The following is a 17,685-nucleotide window of genomic DNA, read 5'->3' on the forward strand; positions in this document are numbered from 1 at the left end:
TTCTTGTTGCTAACATTTAATCTACTTAACATGATGATGATGATGATTATGATGATAAGGAGGAGGAGATTAGTGTTTAACACCCTGTGGACACCAAGGTCATTAGAGATGGAGCACAAGTTCAGCTTAGGGAAGGAGGAAGAAGGAAAGCGGCCATGCCCTTTCGAAGGAACCGTCCCAGCCATTTGCTTTAAGCAATTTAGGAAATAATGGAAAACCCAAATCAGGATGGCTGGAAGCAAGTCAGAACCATCGTCGTCCTGAATGCAAGTACAGTGTGCTAACCACTGTGCTACCCCACTTTGTACTTAATACGAAAACAGCCCTAAATTAACTATGACGAAGTACCATTTTACAAATGTAAGTACAAAAGATTCTAGTGCCAATGAGCACCAGGAAATAAACACATTTTCTCTATATATATATATATATATATATATATATATATATATATATATATATATATATATATAATAGAGGGAAACATTCCACGTGGGTTTACAAATGTCTGCTTGTGTCTGTGTGGATAGATATATGTGTGTGTGTGTGTGTGTGTGTGTGTGTGCGCGAGTGTATACCTCTCCTTTTTTCCCCCTAAGGTAAGTCTTTCCGCTCCCGGGACTGGAATGACTCCTTACCCTCTACCTTAAAACCCACATCCTTTCGTCTTTCCCTCTCCTTCCCTCTTTCCTGATGAAGCAACCATTAGTTGCGAAAGCTTGAATTTTGTGTGTATGTTTGTGTGTCTATCAACCTGCCAGCACTTTCGTTTGGTAAGTCACATCAGATGACCTACATTACTTCACAAGCACTAGCCACTTCTAAAATGAAATGCTTAGCTCACCTAAAGTGTGTGAAGCATACCTTGTCATCAAGACAAAAGGTAGCTTCCAATTACAGCAAAAATGGGATTTTTATTTCACTTATCATGGCAGGCTTCACATAATACCATACTGCATTAAGTTCCACTTTTACACAAAATGAAACATCTACTGACATCATAGTTTGCTGATGTACAATTAAAATAACCATGAGAAAAAACTGTTTGAGAAAAGCTATGACTGTTGTGTTGATATCACATGTTCCCTGTGTTGTTCCCCTTATAGTCATATGTGATCATTAGACTACAGCAGAATTATTCACCATTCATCATTTGACAACAGAATTTTCCCTCACTACCAACTATTCTTAAGAAAGCTGTTTCATCATGCAATATACAAACAGAAGAAAAATACAGAAGGTTGAAAATCAAATAAACTGAATTTTCTTCCACTAATCTTTGTTTATTACAAGTTCGTTTTTGCTTATTAGACCATTAGCAAATGTAAATATTCATTTTATACATTAAGTCACACTCATGAAGCCATCAATGGTCACACTGTGCTCATCACCTTCTATTCATAACAAATAGATAGAATGCTATGCTCCTTTCATCATACTATTAAAATTGTGTGTCTTTATCAACTGTTACATCTGCATACATGAATTACATTGAAAAAGCAGATATCACAACAGAGATGAGACAAATATATCATGAACCACTTTAACATATATATTTATGTTCATAAGTTGCATTACTATATTCTAGTTTTTATTCATGGCTTAAATTCTCTGAACAGTCGTCCTATCCCCATAGACTACCAGGCATACCCTCTAACTGCATGTTAAGTATGCTGTGTGTTATATTGTGGCCCATTGATTGCCATTTCATTACTTCGACAAACACTAGGCCATTATCTTTGTGACATGATCCATGGATGAATAAAGATAAATAAAGAAATAAAATTATATGGTGAGCCTTTTCATATCATATTTCGTATTCAATCAGATATTTGTTTCGGTATGCTAACATGTAAAATATATTATTTTTCCACTTTCCTGTAACATATGACATGGAAACCATGCAGTCCACATAGTTATAAAAATTGCTCATTCAAAACTTTTAGTGGCCAATAATGTTTCTATTGTGGGCTGCAAATGATTAAATTAATACTGACAGTTTTATTGTTTCACAATGACTAACCCTCTTGATCAGTGATAACAGCAAATTCCACTGTGTATGTTGAAAATAAAAGTTAGCAAATAGTTGCAATGAATTAGAACATCTAGCTACAGGGTTATTTAGTTCAGGATAGCAATTTTATGGGGCCATTATTTTACAAAGCTCAACACTAAACTAAGAATTACACGACACTCCTTATTCTCTGCCTGCTGTCAAGATACATATGAATAACTTTCAAGTTACTTTATTTTAGTTGTGCGAATACAGACATTGTTACATTGAGAAAAAAAATCAAAACAGATTTCAGTTCCTTGAAAGGAAATTTTGTTTTTTCAAACTGACATTTGTTTTAAAATATGTCTGAAGGGAGTTGCTGGTGCTAGTCTGTCTCTATCTCTCTCTCTCTCTCTCTACCCCTCTCTCTCTCAAACTTGTTTAGCTGATGGTCATCGTTGACAAAAGATGAAAGTGTGAACTTAGGATGAAGGTTGTAGTTACAGATGGATCTGTAGGATATCTCAAGATCTGTTAGCTGGGGAGCTCAGCTGTGAGCTGGCAAAGCCATCTGACATTTCAGATTATGCTTGGTTATAATTACTGCCCAGATTAAGTAGCAATTTAGAAGACATAGTTTTAGTGGTGATACACAAAGAATCAATAACATCAATGCCAAAAGGGGAGATGCTCCTCTTTATCCCCGCTACCTTAACAGACAGTGAAGTTCATGATGAAGACAACGTATGGGGGATACTGTTAACAGGTACACATAGTGTTTATGACAGAGATGCCGTCCAACACGCACAGATTGATTTTTCAAAAAGTATTCACATATTTCCTTACTCCGTGCCTCCCAAAACAATGGTTGGCAGTAGAGATTTCAGGTGTACCATTTTCTACGCTAGTAAACAGACTTTTCACGGCTCTTAAGAGCAGTCACAGTATTTAGAACCAGGTGCAAAAGCAAACTCGGTATTCACCTACATAAAAAACAAACTCCTGACAGCCTGGCAATGACACCAAACTAAGTTTTACTAAATATGACGCCCTAAAAAATGTACCTGTGCGTGATGTGTGTAAAATATATAAATAAAATAGTATCACATGACAAATTTATTCGTGGACTATCATCTCGCCCTTGTCAATGACACACACAATATCTAAAATCATACTTTGTTGCTGTCACGCACTTCACACTTCATTGCCCCTAGATGGGCAGAAACAGCACAACAGCTTCCGAATATTAGACTGCTTCACTGCTGTAAGATGATTCACCAGGCTCAAATCCAGTCAGACTGTCACGAAAAAACAGTGAAATATAGACAGGCTGCTAAAAAGATTTAAATGGTAGCTTTCTGCTGGAGTTAAACGTCAGCTACAAGCTTTGATTTAAATCTCTGCAAGGCTGTGTATTTGGCTCAAATTATGTTCCTGGAAATTATCTTTCATAAAACACAGCATTTGACGACGGAAGGACACATATTGTCCGGGACAGCTAATTTTATGGCACGTGATGGTGACAATAACTATCGCCGCACTGGAAAATTTCCACATAAAACGAATTATGGGGTATCTATTGCATATCATGCAACCACAGTCAGCAGCATCAATTCTACAATGACTTTCCACCAGACACGGTCTATAATTCCTTGTCAGTGTCTGATTTTAAATCTTTTTTTATTTTCTCGTATCATAAAAATAACAAAATTTTGTGTTAATCCACACCTGGGAAAGACCATGACCTGTATGTAATAACATCGCAAAACTGTTGACGACTTGATATCTGGATTCGTTATCACCCAGTCGTGATTTTGTGTGGTTGCTAATTCCCATACACAAATAACAACATATGTTTACCTGGGGTTTCTGGAGATTCAACTTTCACACCCTTCCCATCCGCCATCTTAGCACCAATCACTGCATGGGCATCATTGTCGGTCGTAACATATGAGCATCAGGGGCTAGGATTACCCAAAGAATGTCTCTGGTCAAGCCGGCAGTCCACGTCAACTTAGTGTACGGTTAGGTTGTTCCAGTGGCGTGATATCATAAAAAAAGTAATATAAACCTAGTAATGACCGAAGTTGTGATTGTTTCTGGTGTCAGAACACCAATAGGTAAGTTCATGTGTCATATTACTGAGCTACAAAGCATGTTTAAATGAAATTCTAAGAGACAACTCATTTCTGTATTGATAGTTGTTTTGATAAGAAACAGGTGAAAATAATTTTTTCCAGAAGTTTATAGATCCAGACCCAGGAAGTATTTGAAGATGTTACGATTTTCCGTACATGTTGCCATTGTTCATATAGAAGTTTGGAAGCTAAACCACCATCCACGCGAATTAGCAGACTCGCTTGAAATAATGTCTCTTCGATGCGCGTAACATTTTACTGAGTTTATGGGAAATTAATCGTTTTGTGTAACCTGCAAGCGTATTATGTTGTTTGATGGAGTGGAAGGTGCATCTAATTCGTTATTACATTTTGCGTTAGAAAATTAAAACGCTGTTCTTTATTGATCCTCATCTATACTCTGCAAACATTGTATTTATGCTGGAGGGTGCTTACAATTAAACCAAGTGTTTGGGTTCCTTCGTGGAATGTTCGTCTATAGGGCTTGGGAATAGCGATTGATTCGGGCAGTAATTTTGTAGATTTCCCTATAATTAGTTTTAGCAGATTGGTTTGTACACATTATCTAGGAAAGTTCATAATTAAATCAATTAATGTATGACTGTATTAATAAATAAATGGGACTACACGTTCAACACAAAGTAAATAATAATGTTGACTAAGTGAACATGCAGCAGTACAGAGTGGTGGGGAATACAGAAGCGTCCGATTCCACCCGTCTGCTGTGACCCTTGACGTGACCAATATGGCGGAAACGAACAATGCCAACGTTTCCAATATGGAGCCTATGTCGTCATTACATACACGACAACAAACACCAAAATACATATAAAACTAGCACACAACTCTCTCTCGAAAAATATAATCGAAGTAACGGGGACCAGTGCGGGAATAATGGTGTTTTTGGTTGGGGACAAACTAAATATACACACATACAGAGACACACAATGATCCAAAACTACAAAACACGACGACATGAAAACACCACAAAATTCCCAAGTTCCGCTAAACTTACAATATCGACAGGAATCGACCACTTCCCTTCACCTACGTAGCTCAACCGCAGTTGTCGATAGCACAAGATAAAAACCAACTACTCCAAGAATTATAATCACGCCACAACTATCGATACCACAAAACCAACACCTAAAACAACAAAAATTGATATCGGACACTTCCCTTTACCTATATAGGCCAATAGCAGTTCACGATACCAACCCACATAGTTACGACGACACATTGGAATCGGACACTTCCCTTAACATATATAGGTCAACAGCAATTCACAATACCAAAACACACAGCTATCACAACAAATTGCAATCGGTCACTTCCCATGACCTATGCAGCTCAAATACAGCTGATGATTCCAAAAAAATTGACGTAGAGTATTTCCCCCAAGGTACATAAATCAACCAAAAGTACCGATACCAAAACATCAACCACCAACACATGCAGTAAATAACACCGACCCAACAACACACAAAAACCCCACCAAACATCATAACATGTGAACTGTAGACCCAAAAACACAACTACTTACCATAAAAAAGTTCCGGCACTACACACTAATCCCCAACTAGCATATTCTGCTGGCATACGCCACATTTTACTGTCTCTATCACAAGCCCAAAAAGTTGCAGAAACTTAATGACAGACAGCATGTCGTCCCCCATTTCAGCCAACAGATGCGCACTATTAAAGTTAGAAGTCATATCCATACCTAGCAAAAGAAGCCACAAATTGAATTAAACGACTTACCACATGACAAACAGCAAACTAATAGCATCAAACGACACCACAATAACATAAACACAACGGAAACTTAATTCTTAACTCTAAGCCATCTAAGATCAACGCCATCTGGTGCCAAGTTAAAGTAATACGGTTCTCGAGTGTGCTGCCTCCAGTTCAGTATGTGACATCTCAAAGTAGGCCCTAATGTCTTTCGAATACGCTTAACAGCAGATGCACAAGAGACAACATTTTTCTTGTATTGCTCACTTGTATTAGCTATCCTAAGCATATTGTTAAGTACTTATACTCAGTGTGTACTTTCATTACTTATGTTAGATTGGTCTTGTAGTATTCATATCTAAGTTTTTCTAATTTAATCATTTGTGTTAATTTTGGCCACAGTTACGTGATGATGATTACTAGAAATACGTCATAAATAAAATATTTAGCAACCAAGACATTACCAAGGAATTACTACATGCCAGGAAATTTTCTTGTTACTAATGCCTTCAGACAAATAAAACAATATTAGAGATTAGATCTAGGATGCAAATGTAACTGAAATGGTAGCTTATACATAAAAAAATCTTGTCATGACACATTTGTTGGCTTTACCAACTTGCAACAAAACTTGTCACCTGACAACCTAACTTAGACCTTGTGCTATGCTGCAGTTCAGTCGGGTGGTTGGTTGATTTGGGGAGGGGCCAGTGAGGTCATCGGTTCCATCGGATTAAGGAAGGATGGAGAAGGAAATCGGCCATGCCCTTTCAAAGGAACCATCCCGGCATTTGCCTGAAGCGATTAAGGGAAATGATGGAAAACCTAAACCTGGATGACCGGACACAGGTTTGAACCATCATCCTCCCGAATGCGAGTCCAATGTGCTACCACTGCGCCAGCTCGCTTGGTCAGTCTGTTGCCAAATCTCTTAAAAACATCTAGTAGGCTTATACAGCACAGTGCTTGTAAACAATACAGTCCAAGCCATCACCCACAAGAAATAAACGTGTTACAAAGAAAGTATATGACTGACATTTACAAGTGACACACACAAAGAGATCCCAGACAACATCTATGTAACATGACATCACACTTCAAAGAATATACCAATGGCTTGTGTTATTCACTAGACCTTAATGTTGTAGACATGAAAGATACATGGAGACACTAGAAGATTTCAGACACATTAAATAATGGTAAGACAGAGATTTCAAAAGCATATTTTAAACTGCAACCCATTTTCATGGGCAGATGTGGACTTCGATTATAACTTATGGTTTATGAACAGCAGATTAAAACTGAAGAAATTGCAAAAAGTAGGTAATTAGGGAAGTGGTACTTGGAGAAATTGAAAGAACCATGGCTTATTCAGTGTTTCAAAAGAAGCATTAGGCAATGATTGACTGAAACAGAGGTTAGATGACATGTGGAGTTGCAGACAACCACAATGAAAAGACACTTACACTTATAGCTTTCAGCCAAAGCATTCTTCAGAAACACACACTCACATTCATTCATACAAGCAAGCACACCTCACACATGACTGCCTTCTGCGGCAGCTTGGATTCCATTTGTTGTTCATAACTATAATATTGAAGTATTTAGCTGAATCAACAACTTTGAATTTGTGAGATTTGTCGTGTAAATGAAATAGAACAGATTCCTCTTAGTACTCGTGTGGAGGATCTCACTCTTATTATTATTTATACTTAATTACTAGTTTTTGGTGCCACGCAGATATGTTTTCTGAATCACTTCCCAATTGAATTTGAGCATCTGATGTCTTTACTAGATGGTAAACTATAGCACCATCCGCAAACAATCTTAAGAGGGCTGCTCAAAAATCTCCTAAATTGTTTATATAGATTAGGAGCAGCAGAGGGCCTATAACATGACTTGGGAAATGCCAGACATCAGTTCCACTTCCACTTCATTTGATGATTATTCGTTAGTTACTGACTATTTGTCAGTTACTACAAACTGTGACCATCCTGAGAGGAAATGACGAATCCAGTTGCACAACTGCGATGATACTCCTTAGGGACAACATTTGATGAGCGGCCACTTGTGAGGGACAGTGTCAAAAGCCTTCAGGAAATCTAGAAATATGGCATCAGTTCGATTCGAGATCCTCTGTTAGTAGCACTCATTACTTCATATGAATAAAGAACCAGTTGTGTTTCATCAGAATGGTGCTTTCCAAATCCATGCTGCCTGCCTGTTAATAGATCATTTTCTTTTCGGTGTTTCATAATGTTTGTATGCAATATATGTTCCAAAATCCTTCTGCAAATTGATGTCACTGCTACGGATCTGTAAGTCATCAGATTGCTCCTATTTCCTTTCTTGAGTGTTGGTCTAATCTGTGCAACTTTCCAGTCTTTTACATATGGATCTTTCATCAAGTGAGTGGTTGTATGTGACTGCTAAGTACGAAGCTCAGAATGAAGCTATTATATCAGTATATTCTGAAAGGAACCAAGTAGTCGCTCTATAGTCTGGACCAGAAGACTTGCCTTTATTAGGTGATTTACGCTACTTCACTGCATGGAGGGTATTTACTTTTAAATTACTCATATTGGCAACTATTCTTGATTCAAATTCTGGAATGTATACTGCATCATATTTGGTGCAGAAATTTCAAAAAAGCATGTCTAGTATCTCCACTTTAGTGCTACTGAAGTCTGTAACATTACCATTGTTGTTGCACAGTTCAGGTTATTGAGTAGCTTGCCACTAATGTACTTTGTGTGGGACCAGAATCACTTTGGATTTTCTGTCAGATTTCAAGACACAGTTTCATTGTGGAAACTCTAAAAGCAACCAACATTGAAGTCCACAATACATTTCAAGCTTCTGTGACATTGTCAGTATTGGAGATTTTGCATTCTTTTAAATATGGTGTGCTTTCATTGTTGCTTCTGTGACAGTGTTCTAATCGGTTTTGTGTAGCATGGGGAATCTGTTCAGTTTCTTCTTAGTTTCCGTAATTTGAACCTCTCAGTTGTCATCAGTACTATTTCTTTACATTTAAGCTACATTTGGTCTAAAAAACAAATTTTTATCTGCATTTTTAACTAAATATATTTTACATTTATCTTTGGTGGTTTTGGATGTTTTGGTATTCAGTCTTGCTACATTGGCCTTGTGGTAACTAGTCCCTATATCTGTCATGATGCTCCCTATTTGATCAGGATTATTTGATGTCAAGTGGTCTAGTATGTCATTGCAACCATTTACACTTTATCCGGGCTCCTTAACTAATTGTACAAAATAATTTTCAGATAGAAAATTTTGGATGATGTTTTGTGCCTATGTACATATATTTTTGCCAACATATCAAAGGTAGACTGAAGTCACCATCAACTATAATTATATGCCAGAGGTTGAAAATACCATTAGAATTGTAAGATTCTTTTATTTAGAACGTGCCTGGTTTCAGGAACTTAAATGCCCATCTTCATGTGTTATACTGAAAATAGCACAAGGTGGGAGATGATAAGTTTTTACACACAGCAATACACACAAAAAATGCTGTGTAGCGGTAGACGAGTACAGGACATTGTGTATTACCAGTGAGTACAGAGCATGGAGTAGCATACACAAAGGAGGACGCAAACTGGTTACCAGTTTCCCTCATTGGCAGCTATATCCCTAATGTGCTGCTTTATGCACCCAACATTTGAGCTTCCAACAACCAATAATCCTACCCTCTGTGAATCCTCAGAACTTGCAGGCTGAGTAGGTTTCACTGAAACAGGGAAAACTATAGCTGGCTCAGGATATTTATCAGCTACAACTGGCACCTGAAACCTATTTGTCAGGCAAACTGGGGATACCTTTCAACTTGTCCCACAGAAAGTCTTTAACCACCCCCAACACTCTGACGCAACCTTCCCACTTCAGCACGAGTGAGGGGTCAGCCTCAGAGTGGACAGTAACCGGCCAGCCGCAGTAGTGGACCGATAGGTGGAAGCCCAATGGCAACACCCTCCGCTGCATGACTGAAGCCAGAGCCACATGTAGCTGTGAGTGAAGAGTCACCAACTTGGCTTGCATCTGAACACAGTATTCACAGCCCCTATCCACACTCAGGACACAAATACACAAAAAAATTTAAGATGAAACTACACAAGCACACAGACAAAGTTAAATAAGTAACTCAGTTCTCCTTTGAAGTTTGTATTGCAATGAACAAATAATGAACTACTCTCCCATTGATGCTTGTATGGAGGTTGCCTCATGACTGAGCTGTCTACACCTTACACTGGCGGTCTGAAACAAAACAAGACAGTAGCGGGACAGGCAGTGTAAATTCACATTACCCTGTTACCACAACACAAGACTATTCTTCGTAAATCACTACATACAACAACTTATGCAGAAACCATGCAGCAGTGATAAGAACTGGACATAACAAGGAAGCATTAACTGAGCAGGAAGTGAGACAGGGTTATAGCCCATCCCTGCTGTTGTTCTCTCTGTACAATGAGCAGACTTTGATGGAAACCAAGGAGAAATTTGGGAAGAGAAGTAAAGTTCAAGTGGATTTAGGGTGCCAGTAGCTATGCAGTGGTGAAGAGACTTCCTCAGCATAGACTAGTATAGGGAGCTACATATGACATATTTTGAATATCAAAACATCTTTAAGACCAAATTTTGTAGGAGCATGAAAAGATGTAGTTTTGGCCCTTTTGCTGTGTGCTCATCACATATTAGAGAATTCTTAGGCCAACTGTCATCAGCAAACATAATTGGTTGGAAGTTAATGAAATAAAAAAAGAAGATTTAATCTTGGCCTTGTGGTCTTACAAAATCATTTTACTCAGACTCCCTGATGGCTCTTTGTAGTTGAACTGACTGACTCCTGCAAAGTGTTTCAAGCAGCCCCCATCCCCCACACTTCACCCCGCATGCACGTCATAATGTGAACAGTACTTGTTCTTACTTGCAAAAGACAGAAAGAAAACAAGAAAACACGCACAAATGTAAATAAAAAATAGGCCAAAATATTGTAGGTAGATATCAGCATATCATCCTTGACATGTCTTACACGATGGCCACTGTTTGTATCTTTCTTCCTATTTAATAATAGACATAAACTAGATTCGAAAATACTTTGCAAGATTATCAGTATCACATGACAATCAAGAGTGACAGTGGGTAGCCTCACAGAATACTGTAGAGATGCACTTGGTAGTATTTCAAGCAATTAAGAGTATTCAAGAATGTGACATGCTGCTCTTGGGTATTATGAATATGTGATGCAGTGATTTTTTTGAGCAATGATAATGGAATATATACATCAGGAAATCTCTGGGAGATACTGACAACCTAATGGATGAGACCATTATTCACATAGTTCTTGGATTTGTCACTGAACACAACTTGACTCCATTCCGCCTGTGGCAATATCGTTCACTTACCATATAAGTCCTGAAAAACTTTTGACTATTGACAAAACAATAAAAGTTAAAATAATATATGTTAAGTAGATATTTGATTCTATAGTGATATAGTGGTTGATTTCATAGTGTGCACGAATAAATAGATTTTTCAGTGTGGTGGATTGTGATGACCTGATCCAGGGAAACTGCAGTTCAGTATCCACAATTATTATGTGATGACATCTAGCAGCTTAGAATCTGAAACTTCCTGGCAGATTAAAACTGTGTGCCCGACCGAGACTCGAACTCGGGACCTTTGCCTTTTGCGGGCAAGTGCTCTACCAACTGAGCTACCGAAGCACGACTCACGTCCGGTACTCACAGCTTTACTTCTGCCAGTACCTCGTCTCCTACCTTCCAAACTTTACAGAAGCTCTCCTGCGAACCTTGCAGAACTAGCACTCCTGAAAGAAAGGATATTGCGGAAACATGGCTTAGCCACAGCCTGGGGGATGTTTCCAGAATGAGATTTTCACTCTGCAGCGGAGTGTGCGCTGATATGAAACTTCCTGGCAGATTAAAACTGTGTGCCCGACCGAGACTCGAACTCGGGACCTTTGCCTTTCGCAGGCAAGTGCTCTACCAACTGAGCTACCGAAGCACGACTCACGTCCGGTACTCACAGCTTTACTTCTGCCAGTACCTCGTCTCCTACCTTCCAAACTTTACAGAAGCTCTCCTGCGAACCTTGCAGAACTAGCACTCCTGAAAGAAAGGATATTGCGGAGACATGGCTTCTGTAAAGTTTGGAAGGTAGGAGACGAGGTACTGGCAGAAGTAAAGCTGTGAGTACCGGACGTGAGTCGTGCTTCGGTAGCTCAGTTGGTAGAGCACTTGCCCGCGAAAGGCAAAGGGCCCGAGTTGAGTCTCGGTCGGGCACACAGTTTTAATCTGCCAGGAAGTTTCATATCAGCGCACACTCCGCTGCAACGTGAAAATCTCATTCTGGAAGCTTAGAATCTGTTCTTCACAGTATCACTTCTTTGTTTTGTAAGCCAGAAGTTTAATAATTCTGTAAAAGTTATCATTGTAGCTGCCACTACATTCCTCCTCAACTTAAAACCATTTACAGTACAATTATTGGACTCGTAAAGTAGTGATTGCCTTTGTTGTAGATAATGTCAGTTCAGTTTTTATGCAGTTGTGGAAACAGCGCAAAAATTAATTTGCAAATGGTGTTTATGTATGTAATTTCAGGATCACTTGGTGGTTGTTTCTCAACCCTTAGAGCTGATGAGCTGGGCACGATAGTAATTAAGGAAGCTTTGCAGAGAGCACAAATTGATCCCGCTAATACACCTGGAATATGTGAAGTCATTATGGGGCAGGTGAGCATGTATACACATAGGATGCTGTGTGTGTGTGTGTGTGTGTGTTATAGTCTAGGAATAATGAGGAATGCAGTACCATGCTATTAGTGAGGGCTATATCAACTTCTTTCAAGACAAGAAGGAATAAACACTACCTGAAGAAAGGAGTGTTCTTGTACTAAGAAATTTCAGTGTATACAAGACATGTTGCTACACCAGTGATGCATGTGTTGAACCCCATGATAATAGTGGTGGGGATGGGGGAGATGTGCTAATTTAGGTCTGGTAGTAGATTAGAGAACCATCTGCAATCTGCAGAACTAAAGTATAATAATGCAAAGTGCTAGTATCCTAGCAAATATGGCTTTTTATCAGTTTAAGATTTTGCAACAAATACACCAGTTAGTGTATCTTTCAGTAAAACATTTCTTCCATTGAATTTACTGAAATGTTTACATCACTAACATCTGTATGTTGGTTGGTAATAGCTTGAAACTGAGAGAGTAATCCACCTCTCACTTTTTAGACTCCCTTCATCAAATTCAGGGCTAGAAGGTACAGTTCAGTGTTGTGGCTCCTTAGGTTTTCCCGGCATTATTGATAAGACACAGACTAGTGTTAATGCCACATAAGAAACTTTGTTCAAATGAATCCTTAGTTTCAGTAATAAGTGGTTAAGTTTGCAGACAAATGATGTATATGTCGACCCACAGTGCTCTCTTGTGTGTGGCTGGAAACACTATTGTTTGTTACATCACGTTTGGTCAGTGAACAGCTGTCAAAAGAATTGTAAGTGGGAAAGCAAGTGCAACTGTATCTCATTAATATCAAGTGGTTTAGTATGTGTATGTTCTCGTACTGCGAAATTTCAGTTTGTACAAGACATCATGCTACACCAGTGATACATGTGTTAAACCAGGAGATAAAAGGTGATTGTATAAATAGTGCTTTGGTAAAAGAATATTCAGTGCGCCAGTAGTACAGCATGACTGCGATATTCTCCACATGGCTGTAACAGACCATAAAGTTTGACAGTATAATGAAAAGGATAGGCTGCTACTCACCGTGTAGTGGAGATGTTGAGTCCACACACACACACACACACACACACACACACACACACACAGATGAGATGTGTGTATGAGTTTTGCTTGTGGGGATGTGTGTGTGTTGTCTAATTCAGAAGGATGCCTTTTGGCCGAAAGCTTACTTGTTTAGCAGTATTTTTGTTGTGCGACATTTCATCTCCAATAACGGTGAGTAGCAGTCTATCCATTTGATTATATTGTCATTATTCCATCCTGGATTTTCCATTATTGAACCACAAAATTTTACCCACAGTGTGCTCAACACTGGAGCCCTGTAACATGTGGACCAGACAAGATACACAAGCCAATGCTGATTGCTGGGGTATGGAATGGGTACACACTTGTCATCGTGCTGACTACCATAGTCCAGACTTCACCAGTGCCTCCATCTGAAATGCACACCTGAATACCGATGCATGCTGTGTGGCCAAGTGTAATCTTTTGGAATGAGTCCCATTTCAACTTGCTCTACAGTGATGGTTTTATACACATTAAATTCTATCATGGTGACTGCAGTTTGGCAACCTGTTTGAGCAACACCTTTCATGTGTAATGGCGTGAGGTGCCATTCAGTGTGCAACAACTATGCTCCAATTTATTCAGAGCAATATGAACAGCAACTGCTATGTCAGAGTGGTTTTAGAGTCCGTGGCACTGCCTTTCCTGTAGGCTGTATCACATGCCATACATCAGCAGCATAATTCTGATCGAATATAATATGAAATGTTCAAACCCGTTTTGGAGTACGGGTGAAACCATTGCTTCTCTGGCCTGCATGTTTGCCTGATATGTTACCCGTGTAACATCCACCAATGTGGTGGATAATTGTAGAGTTGAAAATGTTAGTGGGCAACCCATGGTGCACAATACTGCTCCTAAGTTGAATTAGGCTAACTCAGCTGTGCAGAACTCCATCTGACTGTACTTTTATACCCCTATTTACTCATGGGAATGAAGTGACTGATATCAATTTCCACAAAACACTTCAAACACCTCCCGTGGACAGCTGGACACAACTGACATAAAATCCAACAAACATGTTTGGCCAGGCAGTCAGCCAGAGGGTTACTAGTCTAGAAAGGCAGAAAACAACAGTAGCAGAACACATGTAGTTTCCCAGAATGTGTTTTTAATTATGGAACATGAAGAAAGTACATCTGGAAAATTATCAACTGTCTACATACAGAAAGAACTGTATAGTATTGTAAAAATGCTAAATTCCATCAGAAGACCTAGAAATGAGACTTACTATAAAAGCCTTCACCTTCTGTTGGTCCTCATTGCTTTTGGAAGCTAACTGCCCTAGTCACTATTAGATGGTGATGGAGTTACACAGCATACCAAAATGCTGCAAATGTGATGTGATGCCCAAAGACACTCTGTATCTTGATACAGATGAACTTCAAAAATAATGGTGTCAGGTGTAACACCGATGGTACAAATATTAAGCGCTTATAAAGTCAGCAGATTTTGTTTTTATGTTCAAACCACTGGTTCAACCAGAAATTTTTATATTACATACCAAACTACTGAGACATTTTAACAGCCAAGGTTTTGGCTAAGCCATACTGGTGTGTAATGGCCAAGCATGATGTGGTGTTCATCTCCAACACACTATATCAGCTACACTGATAACACCCCAGTTAAGTTACAGAGTACGTGAGAGTAAAATGCAAGAATTTAAAATGAAGGGCAAAAGGTGTGCAAGGCATTATAACATCTGTCCGCTGCAGCCTTGCATGAATGGTCTAAAATTCATGCAGGAAGTTACTGTCTCTAGATAAACACTTGTAACAGTAAGTCTAGCCAGAAAGGTGGACCTATTTAGGAGACTTTGCTCTTCTATAGTCAGTTCCCAGTTATTGCAGAAAAAAGTGCATTTTAGTTGTACAACTATGCAGACAGAGACAGGAAAAACCAGGATGTGTATAACAAATTGATAATTAAATAACCTCCTAATAAAGCAAACATTCTGTGGAAAATGTAAAAGCAAAGGAAAGAATGGCCCAACGTTGATTTTGACTGACGGATCAGATGATGACTATACAGCTCAGGGTATGGAAGTTGCTGTCTCCCTAAGAGAATTAGCAAGTCCATCAGCTGTCTTCCCCACCCACAGATTGCACAAATACATTGGTTCCCATTCTTCAATGGAACATCAGTGGGTTCAGAATGAATCTGACTGTACTGAAATTTATGTCACATGGGATACACTTGTCTCAAAAAGGTGGCAACAGTATGCATCCATCACAGTCTTCATTACCAACTAGTGAGAGCAACAAAGAATGTGGTGGATGCATACCATAGGACACTTTGCTTAGGCCCAAAACTAGCTGGATACAGTATGTTGCATCACCAGGGCTGTTACAACAGAGCTAACATTAAATACAGTTGACTTTTGATATCAGATAAGACAAATACAAATAGTCCAATATTTCACAGTGTGCTAGGACTGATTTTATTCTTTTTTACTCATGTTGTGTAAGTTTTTAACATTCTCGTATTAGCTTTGCCTGATGATTGGTGCATGATACCTTAGAATTGGTTATGTGGATAATAATGTGATTAATATTATTCAGCATTATGGTCGAAGCTGACAAATAGCATTCAAGAAGTCTCTCTGCATACTGTGGCGTACAGATAAGTATATTTTGGTTTCCATTGTTTGAGTGATGTTACTATATCGATATACAATGTTAGGCTCTAGAGTGAAACTTTTATTAAGCATATACTCCGATCCATAGAAAAACTTCGTGACAGATTAAACCTTTATGCCAAAACACACTACAAACCTGGACCTTTCCTTTCTGCAAGCAGTGCCTATGGTCTTTCACTAGGTTCTGTAAAATTTTCTGAAGTTTTGGTATTGGAATGTTCCATTGTGATTTATTACATCGTTTGACTAGTCTCTTTACTTTACATTCGTTGATACAATTGTGGCAAGTGATATTCCCCTGTTTGGCAGGAAGCAAAGAACTACACTAAGCACTTCCATCTTTCTTGTCATAGTAGTCCCTGCAATGTGGACATTCCTGATGTATTTATTTACTTCTCCATAACTTTTCCATCAACTCTTTCTCTTTTCTATTCTTCATTGGTCAGTTTTTCTTGGTATATTGTGTTGTGCAAAACAGTTTGTTAAGGCACCAATGTTGCTAAAACTATTTTAGGTGTTCCTAAAGGTAATTATTTTTGGTGTTCTTCATATTAGAAATAATAATAATTTGTCAAGCCACATCTTATTCCATCTGGTTGTCACTAGATAACGTTCACATCATACTATTACAGTTACTTGGTAAGGAACTTCTTTAAATTCTAACAAATACTCAAATGGAAATTTTGTTGGGAATGCCATTCATCAGTAAATCACACAACTCCAAACTGTCAATAATGTTTACAGATTCATTTACCTTTCTTTGTAGTTACAGAATTTATGCTAAGAGCTAAATTATGATGGTTTTTACTATTATTTTTAGGTATAGTTGTAGTCTCTATTCAAAAGATTTTTGTTCTAGGTGCTAACTGCTGGGCAAGGTCAAAATCCGGCCCGTCAAGCAGCAATACATGCTGGATTGTCGTACACAGTTCCAGCATACTCTGTCAATATGGTGTGTGGTTCTGGAATAAGGTGGGTGATGTTTTAAAGGCAGTTCTACCATTCTCTGGCTTACATTATCTTTTCCTTCATTTCTCCTAATTTGCCATAGGGCTGTTGTTGATGGATACCTGAGTATCAGAAATGGTGATGCACAACTTGCAGTATGTGGTGGACAGGAATCAATGAGCTTAACTCCTCATGTTACTAATATGAGGAAAGGATTAAAGATGGGTGATACATCTTTGCGTGACACCCTATTGTGTGATGGTCTGACTGATGCTTTTTATAATGTACATATGGGAGAAACTGGTAAGTTTCATTTTGGTTGGTGGATGATTGGAGATAATTCTTCTGGGTTCTGGTGCTGA

At 38.6% G+C, this 17,685-nt stretch overlaps 2 protein-coding genes and 1 non-coding gene across 5 annotated transcripts in view; 1 reads left to right on the forward strand and 2 right to left on the reverse strand.

Annotated features, from left to right (window-relative positions):
- LOC126470108 (ensconsin-like) overlaps positions 1–3,931 on the reverse strand; it is a 406,217-nt gene extending 402,286 nt beyond the window's left edge. For all 3 annotated transcript variants that reach the window (XM_050097707.1, XM_050097706.1, XM_050097699.1), the window contains exon 1: positions 3,857–3,931. In XM_050097707.1, the coding sequence (XP_049953664.1) occupies positions 3,857–3,902 (46 nt within the window). In that variant the 5' untranslated portion in view covers positions 3,903–3,931. The remainder of the gene's footprint in view (positions 1–3,856) is intronic.
- Positions 3,932–3,981: 50 nt separating this feature from the next.
- Positions 3,982–17,685, forward strand: part of LOC126470110 (acetyl-CoA acetyltransferase, cytosolic-like) — an 83,587-nt gene continuing 69,883 nt past the window's right edge. Inside the window, exons 1-4 of the mRNA XM_050097713.1 lie at positions 3,982–4,116; positions 12,519–12,649; positions 17,235–17,347; positions 17,427–17,626. Coding sequence (XP_049953670.1) covers positions 4,074–4,116; positions 12,519–12,649; positions 17,235–17,347; positions 17,427–17,626 — 487 coding nt within the window. The 5' untranslated portion in view covers positions 3,982–4,073. The remainder of the gene's footprint in view (positions 4,117–12,518; positions 12,650–17,234; positions 17,348–17,426; positions 17,627–17,685) is intronic.
- Trnal-caa (transfer RNA leucine (anticodon CAA)) lies at positions 11,548–11,622 on the reverse strand. The gene has a single exon. It is a non-coding gene; the product is annotated as a tRNA-Leu (tRNA).

Source organism: Schistocerca serialis, chromosome 3, assembly GCF_023864345.2.
Source record: "Schistocerca serialis cubense isolate TAMUIC-IGC-003099 chromosome 3, iqSchSeri2.2, whole genome shotgun sequence".
In the NCBI taxonomy this organism is placed as follows: Eukaryota; Metazoa; Arthropoda; class Insecta; order Orthoptera; family Acrididae; genus Schistocerca; species Schistocerca serialis.